Consider the following 23,351-nt stretch of genomic DNA (forward strand, 5'->3'; position numbering starts at 1 on the left):
ACTCTCATCGTAGTCAACACTCTGAACTTGTCGAAAAACCTTTTTGCGACAATTCTAGCTTTGTAGATAGTAACACTACTATCAGCGTCCGTCTTCCTCTTGACGATCCATTTATTCTCAATTGCTTGCCGATCATCGGGCAAGTCAACCAAAGTCCACACTTTGTTCTCATACATGGATCTCATCTCAGATTTCATGGTCTCAAGCCATTTTGCGGAATCTGGGCTCACCATCGCTTCTTCATAGTTCGTAGGTTCGTCATGGTCTAGTAACATAACCTCCAGAACAGGATTACCGTACCACCACTAGTAGAAAAGGGGGCTTTTGTCCCGGTTGGTAAGGGCCTTTAGTCCCGGTTTTTGAACCGGGACTAAAGGGTCGTTACTAATGCCTCCCCCCTTTAGTCCCGGTTCTTACACGAACCGGGACTAAAGGCCGTCCACGTGGACGCAGACTGGAGCTCCACCTTTAGTCCCGGTTGGTAACACCAACCGGGACTAAAGAAAATTTTATGATTTTTTTTTGAAAATTTTTTTTGTGAATTTTTTTATTTTTATTTTATTTTCAAATTTCTGAATTATTTTAACCTCTAATCTCTAATCACCACCCCTCATCACTGCTCAATTTATCCTGTAATCTCTAATCACCCCTCATCATTCCAAATCATCTAACTTCCCGGACGGTCACCCATCCTCTCACTACTCCAGCCTGAGCATGCTTAACTTCCGGGTTCTATTCTCCCTCGTTTCCAAGTCTGCACATGTTGTTTTCTGACAATAGTAAGATGTCAATCCTATTAACCCTCAGGAATTTAGCTTGAGCATGAAGTGACAAATTTCACTGTTTGAGTTTGAAACTATTGTTTTAAAAAACAATAATTATTTAGTAACACTAATATTTCTGGAATAATTAGTTTGACCACAGTTTGACCACAGTTTGACCAGATTTGACCACAGTTTGACCAGATTTGACCAAAATTCAAAACAACTGAAATAATTATTTAGTAACACTAATATTCTAGAATAATTAGTTTGACCATTGTTTGACCACAGTTTGACCATAATTTGAATTTTTTTGCCTCTTAAAAGCCCCGTATCTTTTTTTCTGTTAGGTTTTTGAGGATTTTGAAAATGTTTAACGGGGTTCCCCTTCTTAAATTCGGATGTAACTTTTCGAGTAGATGATTTTTCATATAAAAAACTTTTTCATCCGAGTTCGTATGCAAAAGTTATGCCCATTTTAAGAAATTCCAGAGATATTTTGCAAATAAAGTCGAAATTCATATTTGTTAATTTTCCCAACAACTAGACCACATATCACATGGGAAACTTATTTTATTTTATTTTTTTGACACTTCCATCATTTTCTTTTGTTTTTTCTAAAACTGAAAAGGCGGTCCGGGGGGGGGGGGGGGGGGGTAGAGTTTGAAAATGGGTCCTTTAGTACCGGTTCGTGCCATGAACCAGTACTAATGCCTCAAAGCCCATTAGTACCGGTTGGTGGCACCAACTGGTACTAAAGGTTAGACCTTTAGTCCCGGTTGGTGCCACCAACCGGTACTAATGGGCATCGATCCCTTTAGTCCCGGTTCGTGGCACCAACCGGGACTAAAGGGCCCAGGTGAACCGGGACTAATGCCTTTGCCGCACGAACCGGGACCAATGCTCACATTAGTCCCGGTTCGTGACTGAACCGGGACTAATGTGAAAATTGCCCTGTGACGAAAGCCCTGTTTTGTACTAGTGCACTCTGGTGCGGATCTTACTCTGGTTTACCTACGAGGTTTGGTAGTAACTTGATCTGAAGTTACATGATCATCATCATTAACTTCCTCAGTAATTGGTGTAGGAGTCACAGGAACAGATTTCTGTGATGAACTACTTTCCAATAAGGGAGCAGGTACAGTTACCTCATCAAGTTCTACTTTCCTCCCACTCACTTCTTTCAAGAGAAAACTCCTTCTCTAGAAAGGATCCATTTTAGCAACGAATGTCTTGCCTTCGGATCTGTGATAGAAGGTGTACCCAATTGTCTCCTTTGGGTATCCTATGAAGACACATTTCACCGATTTGGGTTTGAACTTATCAGGATGAAACTTTTTCACATAAGCATCGCAACCCCAAAATTTTAAGAAACGACAACTTCGGTTTCTTGCTAAACCTCAGTTCATAAGGCGTCGTCGCAACGGATTTTGATGGTGCCCTATTTAACGTGAATGCAGCTGTCTCTAATGCATAACCCCAAAACGATAGTGGTAAATTGGTAAGAGTCATCATAGATTGCACTATATCCAATAAAGTACGGTTATGATGTTTGGACACACCATTATGCTGTGGTGTTCCAGGTGGCATGAATTTGTGAAACTATTCCACATTGTTTTAACTGAAGGCCAAACTCGTAACTCAAATACTCTTCTCTACGATCAGATCGTAGAAACTTTATTTTCTTGTTACGATGATTTTCCACTTCACTCTGAAATTATATGAACTTTTCAAATGTTTCAGACTTATGTTTCATTAAGTAGATATACCCATATCTGCTCAAATCATCTGTGAAGGTGAGAAAATAACGATATCCGCCACGAGCCTCAATATTCATCGGACCACATACATCTGTATGTATGATTTCCAACAAATCTGTTGCTCTCTCCATAGTTCCGGAGAACGGTGTTTTGGTCATCTTGCCCATGAGGCACGGTTCGCAAGTACCAAGTGATTCAAAATCAAGTGATTCCAAAATTCCATCAGTATGGAGTTTCTTCATGCGCTTTACACCAATATGACCCAAACGGCAGTGCCACAAATAAGTTGCACTGTCATTATTAACTCTGTATCTTTTGGCTTCAATATTATGAATATGTGTATCACTACGATCGAGATCCAACAAACCATTTTCGTTGGTGTGTATGACCATAAAAGGTTTTTTATTCATGTAAACAGAACAACAATTGTTCTCTAACTTAAATGAATAACCGTATTGCAATAAACATGATCAAATCATATTCATGCTGAATGCAAACACCAAATAACACTTATTTAGTTTCAACACTAATCCCGAAAGTATAGGGAGTGTGCGATGATGATCATATCAATCTTGGAACTACTTCCAACACACATCGTCACCTCGCCTTTTACTAGTCTCTGTTTATACTGCAACTCCCGTTTCGAGTTACTACTCTTTAGCAACTGAACCAGTATCAAATACCGAGGGGTTGCTATAAACACTAGCAAAGTACACATCAATAACATGTATATCCAATATACCTTTGTTCACTTTGCCATCCTTCTTATCCACCAAATAGTTGGGGTAGTTCCGCTTCCAGTGACCAGTCCCTTTGCAGTAGAAGCACTTAGTCTCAGGCTTAGGACCAGACTTAGGCTTCTTCACTTGAGCAGCAACTTGCTTGCCGTTCTTCTTGAAGTTCCCCTTCTTCCCTTTGCCCTTTTCTTGAAACTAGTGGTCTCGTCAACCATCAACACTTGATGTTTTTCTTGATTTCTACCTTCGTCGATTTCAGCATCACGAAGAGCTCGGGAATTACTTTCATCATCCCTTGCATACTATAGTTCATCACGAAGTTCTACTAACTTGGTGATGGTGACTAGAGAATTCTGTCAATCACTATTTTATCTGGAAGATAAACTCCCATTTGATTCGAGCGATTGTAGTACCCAGACAATCTGAGCACATGCTCACTAGTTGAGCGATTCTCCTCCATCTTTTAGCTATAGAACTTGTTGGAGATTTCATATCTCTCAACTCGGGTATTTGCTTGAAATATTAACTTCAACTCCTGGAACATCTCATATGGTCCATGACGTTCAAAACGTCTTTGAAGTCCCGATTCTAAGCCGTTAAGCATGGTGTACTAAACTATCAAGTAGTCATCATATTGAGCTAGCCAAACGTTCATAACGTCTGCATCTACTCATGCAATAGGTCTGTCACCTAGCGGTGCATCAAGGACATAATTTTTTTGTGCAGCAATGAGGATAATCCTCAGATCACGGATCCAATCCGCATCTTTGCTACTAACATCTTTCAACATAATTTTTTCTCTAGGAACATATCAAAAATAAACACAGGGAAGCAAGAACGCGAGCTATTGATCTATAACATAATTTGCAAAATACTATCAGCACTAAGTTCATGATAAATTTAAGTTCAATTAATCATATTACTTAAGAACTCCCACTTAGATAGATATCCCTCTAATCATCTAAGTGATTACGTGATCCAAATCAACTAAACCATGTCCGATCATCACGTGAGATGGAGTAGTTTCAATGGTGAACATCACTATGTTGATCATATCTACTATATGATTCACGCTCGACCTTTCGGTCTCCGTGTTCCGAGGCCATATCTGTACATATGCTAGGCTCGTCAAGTTTAACCTGAGTATTCCGCGTGTGCAACTGTTTTGCACCCGTTGTATTTGAACGTAGAGCCTATCACACCCGATCATCACGTGGTGTCTCAGCACGAAGAACTTTCGCAACGGTGCATACTCAGGGAGAACACTTTTATCTTGAAATTTTAGTGAGAGATCATCTTATAATGCTACCGTCAATCAAAGGAAGATAAGATGCATAAAGGATTAACATCTCATGCAATCAATATAAGTGATATGATATGGCCATCATCATCTTGTGCTTGTGATCTCCATCTTCGAAGCACCGTTATGATCACCATCGTTACCGGCGCACCGTGTTCGTGATCTCCATCTCCGAAGCACCGTGTTCGTGATCTCCATCTCCGAAGCACCGTCATGATCACCATCATCACCGGCGCGACACCTTGATCTCCATCGTAGTATCGTTGTCGTCTCGCCAACTCATTGCTTTTACGACTATCGCTACCGCTTAGTGATAAAGTAAAACTATTACATGGCGATTGCATCTCATACAATAAAGCGACAACCATATGGCTCCTGCCAGTTGCCGATAACTCGGTTACAAAACATGATCATCTCATACAACATATCACATCATGTCTTGACCATATCACATCACAACATGCCCTGCAAAAACAAGTTAGACGTCCTCTAGTTGTTGTTGCAAGTTTTACGTGGCTGCTACGGGCTTAGCAAGAACCGTTCTTACCTACGCATCAAAACCACAACGATAGTTTGTCAAGTTGGTGCTGTTTTAACCTTCGCAAGGACCGGGCGTAGCCACACTCGGTTCAACTAAAGTGAGAGAGACAGACACCCGCCAGTCACCTTTAAGCAACGAGTGCTCCGAACGGTGAAACCAGTCTCGCGTAAGCGTACGCGTAATGTCGGTCCGGGCCGCTTCATCTCACAATACCGCTGAACCAAAGTATGACATGCTGGTAAGCAGTATGACTTATATCGCCCACAACTCACTTGTGTTCTACTCGTGCATAGCATCAACACATAAAACCAGGCTCTGATACCACTGTTGGGGAACGTAGTAATTTCAAAAAAATTCCTATGCACACGCAAGATCATGGTGATGCATAGCAACGAGAGGGGAGAGTGTTGTCCACGTACCCTCGTAGACCGACAGCGGAAGCGTTATCACAACGCGGTTGATGTAGTCGTACGTCTTCATAATCCGACCGATCAAGTACCGAACGCACGACACCTCCGAGTTCTACACACGTTCAGCTCGATGACGTCCCTCGAACTCCGATCCAGCCGAGTGTTGAGGGAGAGTTTCGTCAGCACGACGGCGTGGTGACGATGATGATGTTCCACCGACGCAGGGCTTCGCCTAAGCTCCGCAACGGTATTATCGAGGTGTAATATGGTGGAGGGGGGCACCGCACACGGCTAAGAGATCTCAAGGATCAATTGTTGTGTCTCTGGGGTGCCCCCTGCCCCCGTATATAAAGGAGCAAGGGGGAGGCAGCCGGCCAAGGGGAGAGGCGCGCCATAGGGGGGAGTCCTACTCCCCTCCTTTCCTTGTGGAAGTAGGAGAAGGGAAGGGGGAAGGAGAAAGAAGGAAGGGTGCGCCCCCCTTCCCTAGTCCAATTTGGACCAGACCATGGGGAGGGGTGCGGCCACCTTTTGAGGCCTTTCTCTCCTTTCCCGTATGGCCCATTAAGGCCCAATACGAATTCCCGTAACTCTCCGGTACTCCGAAAAATACCCGAATCACTCGGAGCCTTTCCGAAGTCCGAATATAGTCGTCCAATATATCGATTTTTACGTCTCGGTCATTTCGAGACTCCTCGTCATGTCCCCGATCTCATCCGGGACTCCGAACTCCTTCGGTACATCAAAACTTAATAAAACTGTCATCGTAACGTTAAGCGTGCGGACCCTTCGGGTTCGAGAACTATGTAGACATGACCGAGACACCTCTCCGGTCAATAACCAATAGCGGGACCTGGATGCCCATATTGGCTCCCACATATTCTACGAAGATCTTTATCGATCAGACCGCATAACAACATACGTTGTTCCCTTTGTCATCGGTATGTTACTTGCCCGAGATTCGATCGTCGGTATCTCGATACCTAGTTCAATCTCGTTACCGGCAAGTCTCTTTACTCGTTCCATAATACATCATCCCGCAACTAACTCATTAGTCACAATGCTTGCAAGGCTTATAGTGATGTGCATTACCGAGTGGGCCCAGAGATACCTCTCCGACAATCGGAGTGACAAATCCTAATCTCGAAATACGCCAACCGAACAAGTACCTTTGGAGACACCTGTAGAGCACCTTTATAATCACCCAGTTACGTTGTGACGTTTGCTAGCACACAAAGTGTTCCTCCGGTAAACGGGAGTTGCATAATCTCATAGTCATAGGAACATGTATAAGTCATGAAGAAAGCAATAGCAACATACTAAACGATCGGGTGCTAAGCTAACGTAATGGGTCATGTCAATCACGTCATTCTCCTAATGAGGTGATCCCGTTAATCAAATGACAACTCATGTCTATGGCTAGGAAACATAACCATCTTTGATTAACGAGCTAGTCAAGTAGATGCATACTAGTGACACTCTGTTTGTCTATGTATTCACACATGTATTATGTTTCTGGTTAATACAATTCTAGCATGAATAATAAACATTTATCATGATATAAGGAAATATATAATACTTTATTATTGCCTCTAGGGCATATTTCCTTCATAGTCAACACACCATTCATCTCACAGAGATCTGAATGTATGAGCTCTAGAGGTGCCAGGTGTCTCTCCTTCGCAGGCTTGTGAGGCTTACGAGGTTGCTTAGCTTCCACACACGCATGGCACTTAGAGCCTTTGGCTAAAGTGAAACTCGGGATTAAATCCATCTTAGCTAGCCCGTCATACTACCGAAATTTATGTGACAAAGACGTGAATGCCAAACCTCAGATTCGTTCACATTAGAATGAATTTGGTTCACGACTTTATTACAGAAATCCTCCAGGGAAGGGCAGAACAAACCACCACAATCATACCCTTTTCCAACAAATAGTCCATACCGAGATACGACTACTTTGTTAGACTCAAATACTAACTTAAACCCTTCTTTACATAGAAGGGAGCCACTAACGAGATTCTTCTTTATGGCGGGGACATGCCGCACGTTCTTCAGTTGCATGATCTTTCCCGAAGTAAACTTCAGATCTACCGTGCCAACACCATGAACAGAAGCATGCGAGCCATTCCCCACCAGGACGGAACAATCTCGTGCGACCTGGTAGGAAGAAAACAAAGACACATCAACTCACACATGAATATTGGCCCCAGTGTCAACCCACCAATCGGTGGACTGACAAATTGAAAGTATGGTAAATAGATTACCATACCCAGATGCCGCATCATTGTTGCTCAGAGTGACATTCACAGACTTGGAGTCCTGTGCTGGCTTCTTGTACTTGTTTGGGCACTTGTTTGCCCAATGTTCATCTGAACCACAAGTAAAGCAGCCATCTCTCTTTTTGTCTTTCTTCTTACCCTTCTTCTTAAAGGTAGTATTCTGCTGGACAGAGTTCTTTCCCTTGAACTTATGGAAGTTCTTGTGCACCACATTGGCGCTAGAAGAACCCTCTGCCCCTTTCACGTGTGAGTCCTTTGCTCTCGAGTTCTGCTCAACACTGAGATGACCGATGACATCCTCAACAGAGAATTCAAGTCTCAAGTGCTTGAAGTCTCAAGTGCTTGAGAGAAGTAGCAAAGTTCCTCCAACTAGGAGGGAGTTTTGCAATAATGCAACCCGCGACAAACTTGTCCGGTAACTCACACTTCAGGAGCTCCAGCTCCTTAGCAGTGCACTGTATCTCATGAGTCTGGTCCAATACAGAACTCCATGGCATACAGCTCACTGCCAACATCAGTGGCAACCCTGCTCCTAGAAAGATTGTGGTTGCCTTCCTAAACGCCTCCTGTTCAGGAGCAATCATTTCTGTGAGGGACACACCACCAACCCAGAACACGTTCATCGCTGATAAGGTTTTTGGATTGTTGGAAATATTAGCACTTTTCCGATCAGAAATTCGTTCCTGAGCAGCTTCGGCTCGGCTCATTCCCGCAACCCGCGGCGCGTGCGCGCGTCGTGGCGGCGGAGGAGGAGGAGCGCGCGTGTACCACTCCTTTTCCCAAGCTCCCAATGGCAAGTGGTAGAGCAGCCCTTATAAAGGGGTCTCAACTCTCCTCAACTAGCAAGGTGGGACTAAACTTCCCACCACCTGCCATCTCATACATGGGCCTCAAGATTAACCAGGGATTAGTGTCTTATATGGGCCTAAGCCCATCCATAATCCAACACACTATGCCCATTCTCGTAGAAAAGGCAGAAACGCCGCTGGCCTCTACATCGCTTTCGATAGATAGGCACGACCATCCCAACTGTGCAGGCCATCATGAACGCAAAGATATGTAAATCGCCATGCACCAATTAATGAGCTTAACAGTCCAAGAGGTACTTTTGTGATGTTGGGCTAGAATATTTCTATGTTCGGGCTTGACAGCGGTGACGCTTTTGCGCCGTCACCTTCCTAGAGATGTTGTCGTGGAGCTCAGGCGTCTTCAGTTAAGCCTCGCTGAGGTGTTATGCTACTTCTATGCTTCTTATTGTATTTGTTGGTCTGCTTTGTGAGAGGACCTCTTCACCACAATGCATCGTTCGGCCGTGTACTCTGTGATGTTGATTTATTTATAAAGCGGCCCGAAAGCCTATTTTGAGAACAGTCGAAGAGGTACTCATCAGCGATGGAATAAGTGCTTTAATTTGCTCAGCTGAAACTTAGTTGTAGCTAGATCTGGTAAAAAGATCCGCACAAAAGCAGGAACAAAAATTGAGAAGGACCAATTACACAATCCCTACGTTCTTATAGTAAGATGTTTAAACTTTTCTACTTAAAAAAAAGGTTGTTTCAACTTTAAACTAGATTGCTTCGACTGCGCACGCACGTATGAAAAGTGGAGCCGGGCATCGAGGAAGAAGCAGAGGACGCTGCTGTACACACCGGAACCGGCTCGCTTCCGGTTTCCTTTTAAACAAAACCGGTTTGACCCCAACCAAGATGGATCGATCGAGCTGGATGCATTGCATCGCACTGCACAGTTTGGCGGAGAGAGGGGGCGCGAATCAGGAGAGGATCAGACCAGCCAGCGGATGAAGACAAGGGAGCGGTTCACACTAGGAGAAGCAGGTGTGTGTGTGTGTGTCACTATAGCCGCGATCGATAGCCGATAGGCTAGCAAGTGCGTGCACACACACACGTCCCGGCCACGCAACCCTCCCTCCTCCTGACACTGCGCTCCGGGCCCCGCCGGTGAGCAGATGCGCCCGGCGAGTGCGTGCATGGGGACGGGGTCTTGTCGTAACGGCCGTGACAGGCACAGCGTTCCCACTAGTACAGACGGGGAGCCGGGATGCGACAAGACACGCGCCGGTGGGGGCCACCCGCAAGCTCGGAGCGTTCACACCTGGCCGTGCGTGCGTGACACTGATTGGTACTCCCGAGCGGAGGGAGTAGTGCCCTGCTTCGTACATGCAACGCAACCGAACGCAACGACAGCGGCGGCGTTCCCACTTGACACCTTCCTGCGTGCGTGCGTGGGCGCTCCGCTTGTTAAAATTTAAGCGCCGGCGCGCTCGCGGCTGCGGGTACATACACAACAAGCATATACCCGTCCCTGTAAACGCACGCACGTAGGTCTACACGTATGAGCATCTTCGAGTGACTGAACCGGCATAGCATTTTGGGATTCACGAAGTCAGCACAGACGCCTCTTAATCGACGAAAACGTCATCTCTAACCGAACAAACATCGTCGAAAAGTCTGAATTAAATCTAGAAAATTGCAAGCAATACTTTTTTTCGGGTAAATTGCGAGCAATACTAGTATTAAGTCTATGACTTAAACTTTGGTGGGTTGGATAGACCACTTTTATGCTAACCGTCTAATCACGGGTTGCTTCGATGAAGGGTTCACACCTGGCCGTGCCTGTGCGTGCTGTGATTGGCAGGGAGCGACTCCCGAACGGAGGGAGGGAGTAGTGCGTGCCCTGCTTCGTTCGTACATGCAACGCAACCGAACGCAGCAGCAGCGACAGCGGCGGCGTTCCCACTTGACGCCTTCCTTCGAACGTGCGTGCGTGGGCGCTCCACTTGTTAAAATTTAAGCGGCGCCGACGCGCTCGCGGCTGCGGGTATATATAGACGCCGGCGTGGGAGCACAGACTCGCTCACAGCAAAACATACTATAGCGCAGCCAAGGTCTGCAGAGCTCCGGCTGTCTGTCACGTACGTGCGTATATACATACACGCAGCCCGCCAGCCATGTCTGCCGCCGCATGCGTCTCCTTCTGCCCCTCCCCCGCGTCCTCTCGCCACGGCGGGCCGATCGTCGACTTGGCCGGGCTGCCGCCGGCTACGGAGGCGGAGGAGCGCGGCGCCCAGAGGGACCTCCTGGAGTTCGGGGTCAACGGAACGATCGGCGCCAACAGGTAAACACACACCTATGCATGCATAGCAAGCATGTATTGACTCCATACAGTTTTTTCTCAAATGTTGACGGAGATTCATTCGTTTTCTGATCGATGTATACTATGGCTCTGCTTGTGAACTGGTCCTTCAAAACAAGGCAAAAGCTTTGTCTCATCTCATTGATTAGCAAGAGCTCCCGCAAAAAAGAGAAAAAAAGCTTACAAAACAGACGTAGGAACCAACTACAAGTAGCCAGCATTAAAGATCCCAACTGCTCGGCTTGATTATAGTACTCCTTTCATTCCTAAAAATAAATCTGTTTAGAGATTTCAATATGAACTACATACCGAGCAAAATGAGTGAATCTACACTCTAGAATATGTCTATATATATATATATATATACGGAGTATTAACCAAGCAAGAACATTCCTAGTTAACAGCTCTCTCATTACTAAAAGGGTTTATGTATTTGTACATTTCCTTTCAAAAGGGAACCTCTATAAAGTTTGGTCAATTTTATACTTCTTTCCAAAACCCGACCTCCAGAGAGTTTGATCCACTTTATATTGAAAAGAACCTACATCTATAAATACATGATCAATCTAATTAAGATACGACAAGCATATTTTATTTAGTGTTATCAAATATGATATTTTCCTCTACAAACTTGGTCAAACTTAAAAAAACATATGCACTGTATTTCCGACCGGAGGATTATTTGGAATACTTTACATTCTAAATATTATCCCAACCTATAGCTAGCTTTTAACAACGGATTAATCTATGACATACTGGTTGGTCTTTTGCGATGATTAAGGAGTATATCGGCGCATGTGATGCATGCAGATTATATTCTCCATGTGATGCATATTCCACTTTCTGACCTCTCCTTGAATGCGTGGCAGTGACAGTGACGAAGATGCTGCTGCTGCTGAGATCGATGACGAGGAGGAGCACTCGGTGAGGAGGCCACGGGCGGTGGTTCAGAAGTTCATGTGCGAACGCAAGGCTGTCGGCGACGGCTTCGCTCTCCGGAGGAGCATTGGCAGGTGATCAATCACATCATGCACCCGATCCTCATCAATTTATGGTGCCCAACACAAAGCTCAATTCAAACTTTGTTACTTCTTGCAGGCCTGAGTTGCAGAGCTTGGATCCTTTCATCTCCTTGGATGAGTTTGAATGTACGTATGCATGATGATCATCCAAATTGGAATCTTCAGTTGCTCTGACCAGCTGCTCTAGCATCTTAATTTACCTTTTCAACCAGTTAATTAAAGATGCTCAATGAACGACACATGGAAAAATTACTGCGGTTAATACAATACATCTATTTTTACTTGAACCAAACATTGTAAGAAGAAGAAAAAGATGTGATGTGGCAAAAAACCATGTGCATAAAAAACTTAGTTATTTTTTGTTCATTTTGAATATTTGTACAACTTATAAAGTCGAATAGCTTATGCATGATTAATCGACTCCCCATCAACTAAAAAGGGACACATATTGAAAATGATTGTGTACAAGCTATAAAATCCGAAATGGTCTTGACCAAGAATAACTAATCACATCAACAACACCAAGATCTACTAATGGAGTTCCGTAAACTCCACTACTCCCGGTGGAACGACTGTGAACGCTCCTCTAAATATCCTAAATCGATATGGTACACGACAAGATAGCCGTGAGGGACCGTCAGGCAACATCGCTGATCACCCGCCATGGTCGGCAGGTCTGGTCACCCCTGCCACGGGTATCCGGACCGTCACTCTCATGGTCCATCTAGTCTATTTTGACTACCCCGAGATGCTTATATTATAAGGCTTGAGTTAATGGTGTCCAACTTAAACACCTAATCCATCGCTAAATACAATGTTCAACTATAGGCTAACTAAATAAAATCATACATATTTGATTGTTCATATACTAAATTGGTCAACTTACAATTAATTCACACCTACCTTCTTTTTCAGTTTCTCGTCCAGCTGGCTTTTCTGATCATCCACACCGAGGTTCGTAATTTATTTACCATTCTTGTACATACTCACGGAGTATAGAATTTCTATGACACCGATTGCATGGATAAGCTAGTTTCATGTATTAAAGAATTATGGTCTAACTGTATTTCTTTTTTCTATGGTGTCCCTTCAGGATTCGAGAATGTTACCTACATGCTTGAGGTAAAAAGTCCGCGTAACTCTCATTATTCTTGCCATATGAAAAGAACAACTTCCGTTGGATTAGGACTTATGCGATAAAATTTCGTCATTTTCAGGGAGGCTTGAGTTACCATGACTTTTCAGGCCACAAGGGCACGATCAACACCGGAGATGTTCAGGTTAGGTCTCTTCAAGCTCAGCAATTATCCCAAGTGGCCTGTGAATATATCACCGATGTGCATGTTCTTAGTTTGAAAGCTAAAAATCAAACATACATATGGGTGTTCAACGGGTGCAGATGAGCCCGGGCTCGGAATTTTTTTAGTATTTGTTTTGAATTTATTTTTCACGGATGCAGATGAGCCCGGGCTCAGGATTGGATTTTTTTAATATTTGTTTTGAATTTATTGTTCACCGGGTGCAGATGAGCCCGGCCTTAGAATTGGATATTCGTGTTAAACACAATCACCTTCCATGGCATGGTCTTATATGCTGATATTAACAAGGAAGGAAACACTTGTAACAGTGGATGACGGCCGGGCGTGGTGTGGTGCACGCAGAGATGCCGGGTGGTGAGGGGGTGCAGAGGGGCCTCAACCTCTGGCTCAACCTCTCCTCAACAGACAAGATGTATGCATGGATCCACCTCAAATTTTGCAAATATTGTCTGAACACAATAATAACAAATGCTGTTGCTACGTGTACAGGGTGGCGCCGAGGTACCAGGAGCTGAGGAGCCGCGACGTCCCCACGGCGGAGAAGGACGGCGCGTCCATCAAGGTCATCGCCGGCGAGGCCCTGGGCGCGCGCTCGCCGATCCAGACGCGCACCCCGGCCATGTGGCTCGACGTGACCATGCGGCCCGGCGCGCGCCTGCGCCAGCCCGTCCCAGCCGGCTGGAGCGCGTGCGCCTACGTCATCGACGGCGAGGCCAGCTTCGGCCAGCCAGGGGACGAGGCGGCCGGCGCGCATCACTGCGTCGTGTTTGGCGGCGACGGCGATGGCGTGGACGTGCGGAGCGAAGGCGCGGGGACCCGGTTCTTGCTGCTGGCGGCGCGGCCGCATGGCGAGGCGGTGGCGCTGGACGGGCCCTTCGTGATGAACACGAGCGAGGAGGTGCAACAGGCCAGGGAGGACTACCTGAACCGCCGCAACGGCTTCGAGATGGCCGCCGGCTGGACCTCTGGCCAGTGACCACAGTCGTGCATTCACAGACATTGGTGAGCCAACGAGAGAAGAAGGTGCCATGGCAGTCGACGGCACAACGGGGCTGCATTGCATGTATTTTTTTTTCTGCCTAGTGATCGGTCTAGCTCAAAATCCAATCCAAAGGCCCACGGGGTTATTTGTTCTAGTCAAGATATAAGTGTTCTTTATGGCGAAAGAAAAATATAAGTATTGCATGATGGTCACATTTTTAGAAATAATACTCAAAAGATTTAAAATATATCTAAATTTCTAAAAACATCCCCATGCTTTCAAATATGTTGAAGCATCTTTGTCAAAAAAACATATACTACCTCTGTAACAAAATAATATAAGACGTTTTGGTGGGCTAAACTAGCCTACAAAAGCGCCTTATATTTTGATACCGAGGGAGTACATTTTATAACATTGCTCATGTAATTTTGAACTATTCATACACTTTTTCTAAAAAAGGTTCACATTTAAAAACAGAAGAACCCACAAAAAACAGGAGTAAACTGAGAGAATCAAATGAAAATTGAAAAAAAAAACTGGCACTACAACACTTGGCACCTAACTTGGACCTCTGGCTCATAGACACTCCCAATGTGGTTCCTCGACCGTTTGAGGTGGGTGCGTTTATGTCTCACTTTTTCCTATTTTTGCAACTTTAAGAAATGTTATAAAAACATATTTAGGAAAACATTTCACAAAAAAATGACCAATATATATTTTAAAAAGTGTTCACTCTACTTAAAAAATGATCACGCATTTTTAGTAAAATGTGCACTTGAAAAAATGTTCGTACATTTATAAAAATGTTTGTAGCATTCAACAAAAGTGTTCACACGTTCCAAAGGGTATTCATGGCATTTAAAAAATCATAAACTGTAGAAATTTGTTGGTGAAATTTTTGAAAAATGTGTTTGACCTATTAAAACATGTGTAAAGTTTAAAAATAAAATCACAACACTTGCAAAATGTTCACACACTAATAACACTTTCCATGAAAATATAAATATTTGTTCGCAATTGTTTTTTAAATGCTCACAGCATATATAAAATAATGTTTGTGAGTAAACTCGGCCAGATTAAAAAATTTCATGCATCTGAAAAATAAAAAATGGAGAAAGGAAAGAAGAAGAAGGAAGAAAATAAATATATATAAAAAACAAAGAATAAAGACAGAAAAGAATAAACCTACCAAAACAATGGATAGAAGCTTTCCAAAACTGGAGCCAGATAGGGGTGCATTGAGGAGTCCTCCTAACACGCTTGCTTTTATGTAGCACCCCTGGATGATCTTAGTACCATCTTTCTTGCAAGCCACACTGGTACTGAGCTTTCTTGAAAATCTTCTATGTTCCTAGTGTAGTCAGTGCAAAATTAACTCGCTTGCATCCCATTTCAAATTCATTTTCGGTGAAGTAAATTGTAATTCAAGATCAAGAAAAGAAAATGAGTTCCATCGAATAATTTTAAATGGTCGCATTTTATCCCTAATAAAAGTTACTTCGTATACAAATTCAATTTGCTCGCAGCAGGCAAGTACTTCTCTAAGGATGATAGTTTTATCTATGGGTACGGGTATCCGCGGATATCGTACCTGCATGGGCAGGGTATGGGCAATTTTATACGCATGGGTAGTACCTATACCCTACCAGTTAAGTCATGGGTAGGGCACGAGTATAATCTTGTACCCATGGGTATACCCATACCCTACCGTTCATACTGATATGTGGACTTTACCCGTGGAGGTCCAACATATGCGCATGGGTCGGTAGTGGCAAAGGAGTTGGGTGACCCAACTAATCGCATAATTAAGCCTCACACCATCACATGAAAAAACCGACTCCATGGGAGAAAAAAGCCATTTCTTAGCGCTTGGTTATGTCGATGCCACTAGCGTCTGAGCCAAGTCGTCGTCCACAAGGGCCCAAATATATCTTGCCATCGTACAATTTACTAGGGAGTGCCTTCAGGAGTCCGATGCTCCACATAGGCCACAAAAACTATCATTTGCCATGTGCCAGTGAAATCTAATATCCTCCGTAGGTAGGGAATGCTTCAATAATCTCCATACAAACATATGGATTTTGCCCAGCACCGGTGTCTTCCGTAGTGTTCAGTTGCTAAGAGTAGTAACTCGAAACGGGAGTTGCAGAATGAACAGAAACTAGTTAAGGGCGAGGTGACGATGTGTGTATGAAGTAGTTCCAAGATTGATATGATCATCATCGCACACTCCGTATACTTTCGGGATTAGTGTTGAACCTAAATAAGTGTTATTTAGTGTTTGCGTTGAGCATGAATATGATTTGATATGTTTATTGCAATACGGTTATTCATTTAAGTTAGAGAATAATTGTTGTTCTGTTTACATGAATGAAACCTTCTATGGTCATACACCCAATGGAAATGTTTTGTTGGATCTCGATCGTAGTGATACACATATTCATAATATTGAATCTGAAAGATACAAAGTTAATAATGATAGTGCAACTTATTTGTGGCACTGCTGTTTAGGTCATATTGGAGTAAAGCGCATGAAGAAACTCCATGCTGATGGAATTTTGGAATCACTTGATGCTTGCGAACCATGCCTTATGGGCAAGATGACTAAGACTCCATTCTCCGGAACAATGGAGCGAGCAACTGACTTATTGGAAATAATACATACTGATGTATGCGATCCGAGCTCGCAGCGGGTATCGTTATTTTCTGACCTTCACAGATGATTTGAGCAGATATGGGTATATCTACTTGATGAAACATAAGTCTGAAACATTTGAAAAGTTCATATAATTTCAGAGTGAAGTGGAAAATCATCGTAACAAGAAAATAAAGTTTCTACGATCTGATCGTGGAGGAGAATATTTGAGTTACGAGTTTGGTCTTCATTTGAAACAATGCGGAATAGTTTCGCAACTCACGCCACCTGGAACACCACAGTGTAATGGTGTTTCCGAACATCGTAACCGTACTTTATTAGATATGGTGCAATCTATGATGTCTCTTACCGATTTAACACTATCGTTTTGGGGTTATGCATTAGAGACAGCTGCATTCACGTTAAATAGGGCACCATATAAATCCGTTGAGACGACACCATATGAACTGTGGTTTGGCAAGAAACAAAAGTTCTCGTTTCTTAAAGTTTGGGGTTGCGATGCTTATGTGAAAAAGTTTCATCCTGATAAGCTCGAACCCAAATCGAAGAAATGTGTCTTCATAGGATACCCAAAGGAGACTATTGGGTACACCTTCTATCACAGATCCGAAGTCAAGACATTCGTTGCTAAGAATGGATCCTTTCTAGAGAAGGATTTTCTCTCGAAAGAAGTGAGTGGGAGGAAAGTAGAACTTGATGAGGTAACTGTACCTGCTCCCTGATTGGAAAGTAGTTCATCACAGAAATCTGTTCCTGTGACTCCTACACCAATTAGTGAGGAAGCTAATGATGATGATCATGTAACTTCAGATCAAGTTACTACCGAACCTCGTAGGTCAACCAGAGTGAGGTCCGCACCAGAGTGGTACGGTAATCCTGTTCTGGAGGTCATGTTACTTGACCATGACGAACCTACGAACTGTGAGGAAGCGATGATGAGCCCAGATTCCGCGAAATGGCTTGAGGCCATGAAATCTGAGATGGGATCCATGTATGAGAACAAAGTGTGGACTTTGGTTGACTTTCCCGATGATCGGCAAGCCATAGAAAATAAATGGATCTTCAAGAGGAAGACGGACGCTGATAGTAGTGTTACTATCTACAAAGCTAGACTTGTCAAAAAAGGTTTTGACAGAGTTCAAGGTGTTGACTACGATGAGATTTTCTCACTCGTAACGATGCTTAAGTCTGTCCGAATCATGTTAGCAAATTGCCACATTTTATGAAATCTGGCAAATGAAAAAAACTACATTCCTTAATGGATTTCTTGAAGAAGAGTTGTATATGATGCAACCAGAAGGTTTTGTCGATCCTAATGGTGCTAACAAAATGTGCAAGCTCCAGCGATCCATCTATGGACTGGTGCAAGCATCTCGGAGTTGGAATATATGCTTTGATGAGTTGATCAAAGCATATAGTTTTATACAGACTTGCGGTGAAGCCTATATTTACAAGAAAGTGAGTGGGAGCACTACATCATTTCTGATAAGTATATGTGAATGACATATTGTTGATCGGAAATAATGTAGAATTCTCTGGAAAGCATAAAGGAGTATTTGAAAGGAGTTTTTTCAAAGAAAGACCTCGGTGAAGCTGCTTACATAGTGAGCATCAAGATCTATAGAGATAAATCAAGACGCTTGATAAGTTTTTTCAATGAGTACATACCTTGACAAGATTTTGAAGTAATTCAAATGGAACAGGCAAAGAAAGAGTTATTGCCTGTGTTACAAGGTGTGAAATTGAGTAAGACTCAAAGCCCGACCACGGCAGAAGATAGAAAGAGAATGATAGTCATTCCCTATGCCTCAGCTATAGGTTCTATAAAGTATGCCATATTGTGTATCAGATCTATTGTATACCCTACACTGAGTTTGGCAAGGGTGTACAATAGTGATCTAGGAGTAGATCACCGAACAGCGGTCAAAATTATCCTTAGTGGAATAAGGATACGTTTCTCGATTATGGAGGTGACAAAAGGTTCGTCGTAAAGGTTACGTCGATGCAAGTTTTGACACTGATCCGGATGACTCTAAGTCTCAATCTGGATACATATTGAAAGTGGGAGCAATTAGCTAAAGTAGCTCCGTGCAGAGCATTGTAGACATTGAAATTTGCAAAATACATACGGATCTAAATTTGCCAGACCCGTTGAATAAACTTCTCTCACAAGCAAAACATGATCACACCTTAGTACTCTTTGGGTGTTAATCACATGGCGATGTGAACTAGATTACTGACTCTAGTAAACCCTTTGAGTGTTGGCCACATGGCGATGTGAACTATGGATATTAATCACATGGTGATGTGAACTATTGGTGTTAAATCACATGGCGATGTGAACTAGATTATTGACTCTAGTGCAAGTGGGAGACTGAAGGAAATATGCCCTAGAGGCAATAATAAAGTTGTTATTTATACATGTGTGAATACATAGACAAACAGAGTGTCACTAGTATGCCTCTACTTGACTAGCTCGTTGAATCAAAGATGGTTAAGTTTCCTAGCCATAGACATGAGTTGTCATTTGATTAACCGGATCACATCATTAGAGAATGATGTGATTGACTTGACCCATTCCGTTAGCTTAGCACTTGATCGTTTAGTATGTTGCTATTGCTTTCTTCATGACTTATACAGGTTCCTATGACTATGAGATTATGCAACTCCCGAATACCGGAGGAACACTTTGTGTGCTATCAAACGTCACAACGTAACTGGGTGATTATAAAGATGCTCTACAGGTGTCTCCGAAGGTGTTTGTTGGGTTGGCATAGATCGAGATTAGGATTTGTCACTCCGATTGTCGTAGAGGTATCTCTGGGCCCTCTCGGTAATGCACATCACTATAAGCCTTGCAAGCAATGTAACTAATGAGTTAGTTGCGGGATGATGCATTACGGAACAAGTAAAGAGACTTGCCGGTAACGAGATTGAACTAGGTATTGAGATACCGACGATCGAATCTCGGGCAAGTAACATACTGATGACAAAGGGAACAACGTATGTTGTTATGCGGTTTGACCGATAAAGATCTTCGTAGAATATGTAGGAGCCAATATGAGCATCCAGGTTCCGCTATTGGTTATTGACCGGAGACGTGTCTCGGTCATGTCTACATAGTTCTCGAACCCGTAGGGTCCGCACGCTTAACGTTTGGTGACGATCGGTATTATGAGTTTATGTGATTTGATGTACCGAAGGTTGTTCGGAGTCCCGGATGAGATCACGGACATGACGAGGAGTCTCGAAATGGTTGGGACGTAAAGATCGATATATTGGAAGGCTATATTCGGATATCGGAAAGGTTCCGAGTGGTTCGGGCATTTTTGGAGTACCGGGAGGTTACCGGAACCCCCCGGGAGAAGTTATGGGCCTTATGGGCCATAAGAAGGAAGCATGATACGTCCATTTTGCATCATGCTTTTATATCGATATTTATCGCATTATGGGCTGTTATTACACGTTATGTCACAATACTTATGCCTATTCTCTCTTATTTTACAAGGTTTACATAAGGAGGGAGAATGCCGGCAGCTGGAATTCTGGGCTGGAAAAGGAGCAAATATTAGAGACCTATTCTGCACAACTCCAAAAGTCCTGAAACTCCACGAAAGTTATTTTTGGAAATAATAAAAAATACTGAGCGGAAGAAATACGCCAGGGGGGCCACCACCTGTCCACGAGGGTGGGGGCGCGCCCTACCCCCCAGGGCGCGCCCCCTGCCTCGTGGGCCCCCTGTTGGCTCTCCGGTGGCCATCTTCTGCTATATGAAGTCTTTCGTCGAGAAAAAAAATCATAAGCAACCTTTCGGGACGAGACTCCGCCGCCACGAGGCGGAACCTTGGTGGAACCAATCTAGGGCTCCGGCAGAGCTCTTCTGCCGGGGACACTTCCCTCTGGGAGGGGGAAATCATCGCCATCGTCATCATCAACGCTCCTCTCATCGGGAGAGGGCAATCTCCATCAACATCTTCACCAGCACCATCTCCTCTCAAAACCCTAGTTCATCTCTTGTATCCAATTCTTGTCTCCAAGTCCGGGATTGGTACTAGTAGGTTGCTAGTAGTGTTGATTACTCCTTGTAGTTGATGCTAGTTGGTTTATTTGGTGGAAGATCATATGTTCAGATCCTATATGCATATTAATACCCCTCTGATTATGAACATGAATATGCTTTGTGAGTAGTTACGTTTGTTCCTAAGGACATGGGAGAAGTCTTGCTATTAGTAGTCATGTGAATTTGGCATTCGTTCGATATTTTGATGAGATGTATGTTGTCTATCCTCTAGTGGTGTTATGTGAACGTCGACTACATAACACTTCACCATTATTTGGGCCTAGAGGAAGGCATTGGGAAGTCATAAGTAGATGATGGGTTGCTAGAGTGACAGAAGCTTAAACCCTAGTTTATGCGTTGCTTCGTAAGGGGCTGATTTGGATCCATATGTTTCATGCTATGGTTAGGTTTACCTTAATACTTTTGTTGTAGTTGCGGATGCTTGCAATGGAGGTTAATCATAAGTGGGATGCTTGTTCAAGTAAGAACAGCACCCAAGCACCGGTCCACCCACATATCTAATTGTCAAAGTACCGAACGCGAATCATATGAACGTGATGAAAACTAGCTTGACGATAATTCCCATGTGTCCTCGGGAGCGCTTTTCTCTATATAAGAGTTTGTCCAGGCTTGTCCTTTGCTACAAAAAGGATTGGGCCACCTTTCTGCACTTAATTTACTTTTGTTACTTGTTGCTCGTTACAAATTATCCTATCACAAAACTATCTGTTACCACTTATTTCAGTACTTGCAGAGAATACCTTGCTGAAAACCGCTTATCATTTCCTTCTGCTCCTCGTTGGGTTCGACACTCTTACTTATCAAAAGGACTACGATAGATCCCCTATACTTGTGGGTCATCAAGACTCTTTTCTAGCGCCGTTGCCGGGGAGTGAAGCGCCTTTGGTAGGTGGAATTTGGTAAGGAAAATTTTATATAGTGTGCTGAAATTTACTGTCACTTGTTACTATGGAAAGTAATCCTCTGAGGGGCTTGTTCGGGGTATCTTCACCCCGACCAGTAGAGCAAAGCGTTGCTCCTCAACCTACTGAACCTACTGAAAATGAAAATGAGAATGAAAATGTTCACTTTGAGATTCCTTCGGGTATGTTAGAAAAACTGCTAGCTAATTCTTTTGCAGGAGATAGAACAAAGCATCCTGATGAGCACCTAATATATGTGGATGAAGTTTGTGGATTATTTAAGCTTGCAGGTGTACCCGGTGATGTTGTTAAGAGGAAGGTCTTCCCTTTATCTTTGAAGGGAGATGCATCGACATGGTATAGGCTATGTGATGATACGGGATCATGGAACTACAAACGATTGAAATTGGAATTTCATCAGAAATTTTATCCTATGCATCTTGTTCATCGTGATCGCAATTATATATATAATTTTTGGCCTCGCGAAGGAGAAAGCATCGCCCAAGCTTGGGGGAGGCTTAAATCAATGTTATATTCATGCCCCAATCATGAGCTCTCAAGAGAAATAATTATTCAAAGTTTTTATGCTCGGCTTTCTGATAACAATCGCACCATGCTCGATACTTCTTGTGCTGGCTCTTTTATGATGAAGACTATTGAATTCAAATGGAATTTATTGGATAGAATTAAACGCAACTCTGAAGATTGGGATCTCGACGAAGGTAAGGAGTCAGGTATGACACCTAAGTTTGATTGTGTTAAATCCTTTATGGATACCGATGTTTTCTGTAAATTTAGCACTAAATATGGACTTGACTCTGAGATAGTAGCTTCTTTCTGTGAATCTTTTGCTACTTATGTTCATCTCCCCAAGGAGAAGTGGTTTAAATATCATCCTCCCATAGAAGTAAAAGTAGCTACACCTACTAAAGTTGAAGAAAAAACTGTCACTTATAATGATCCTGTTGTTCCTACTTCTTATGTTGAGAAACCACCTTTCCCTATTAGAATAAAGGATCATGCTAAAGCTTCAACTGTGGTTCGTAAAAGCAATATTAGAACTTATACACCTCCTGAGCAGATTAAAGTTGAACCTAACATTGCTATTGTTAAAGATCTCTTGTCTAATAATATTGATGGGCATGTTATTGATTTCCGTGATGAAACTGCTAGAATTGCCAAACCCTGTGCTAAAGATGAACATAGACCTGTGGTAGGCATGCCTGTTATTTCTGTTAAAATAGGAGATCATTGTTATCATGGCTTATGTGATATGGGTGCTAGTGCTAGTGCCATACCTATTGACTTATACAAAGAAATTAAGCATGATATTGCACCTGCTGAGTTAGAAGATATTGATGTCACAATTAAACTTGCCAATAGAGATACTATTTCACCAATGGGAATTGTTAGAGATGTTGAAGTCTTGTGCGGGAAAACCAAATATC

General features: G+C 43.2%; 1 protein-coding gene across 1 annotated transcript; it reads left to right on the forward strand.

Annotated features, from left to right (window-relative positions):
• Positions 1-10,647: 10,647 nt before the first annotated feature.
• Positions 10,648-14,476, forward strand: LOC109755744 (pirin-like protein). Its single transcript, XM_020314636.4, has 8 exons — positions 10,648-10,923; positions 11,811-11,954; positions 12,040-12,089; positions 12,879-12,917; positions 13,057-13,085; positions 13,181-13,243; positions 13,591-13,694; positions 13,772-14,476. Exons 1-8 carry the CDS (start codon positions 10,757-10,759, stop codon positions 14,256-14,258), a joined length of 1,083 nt encoding a protein of 360 aa, XP_020170225.1. The 5' UTR covers positions 10,648-10,756; the 3' UTR covers positions 14,259-14,476.
• The last annotated feature ends 8,875 nt before the right edge of the window (positions 14,477-23,351 follow it).

The sequence above is a fragment of the Aegilops tauschii genome, chromosome 1, assembly GCF_002575655.3.
Source record: "Aegilops tauschii subsp. strangulata cultivar AL8/78 chromosome 1, Aet v6.0, whole genome shotgun sequence".
NCBI lineage: Eukaryota > Viridiplantae > Streptophyta > Magnoliopsida > Poales > Poaceae > Aegilops > Aegilops tauschii.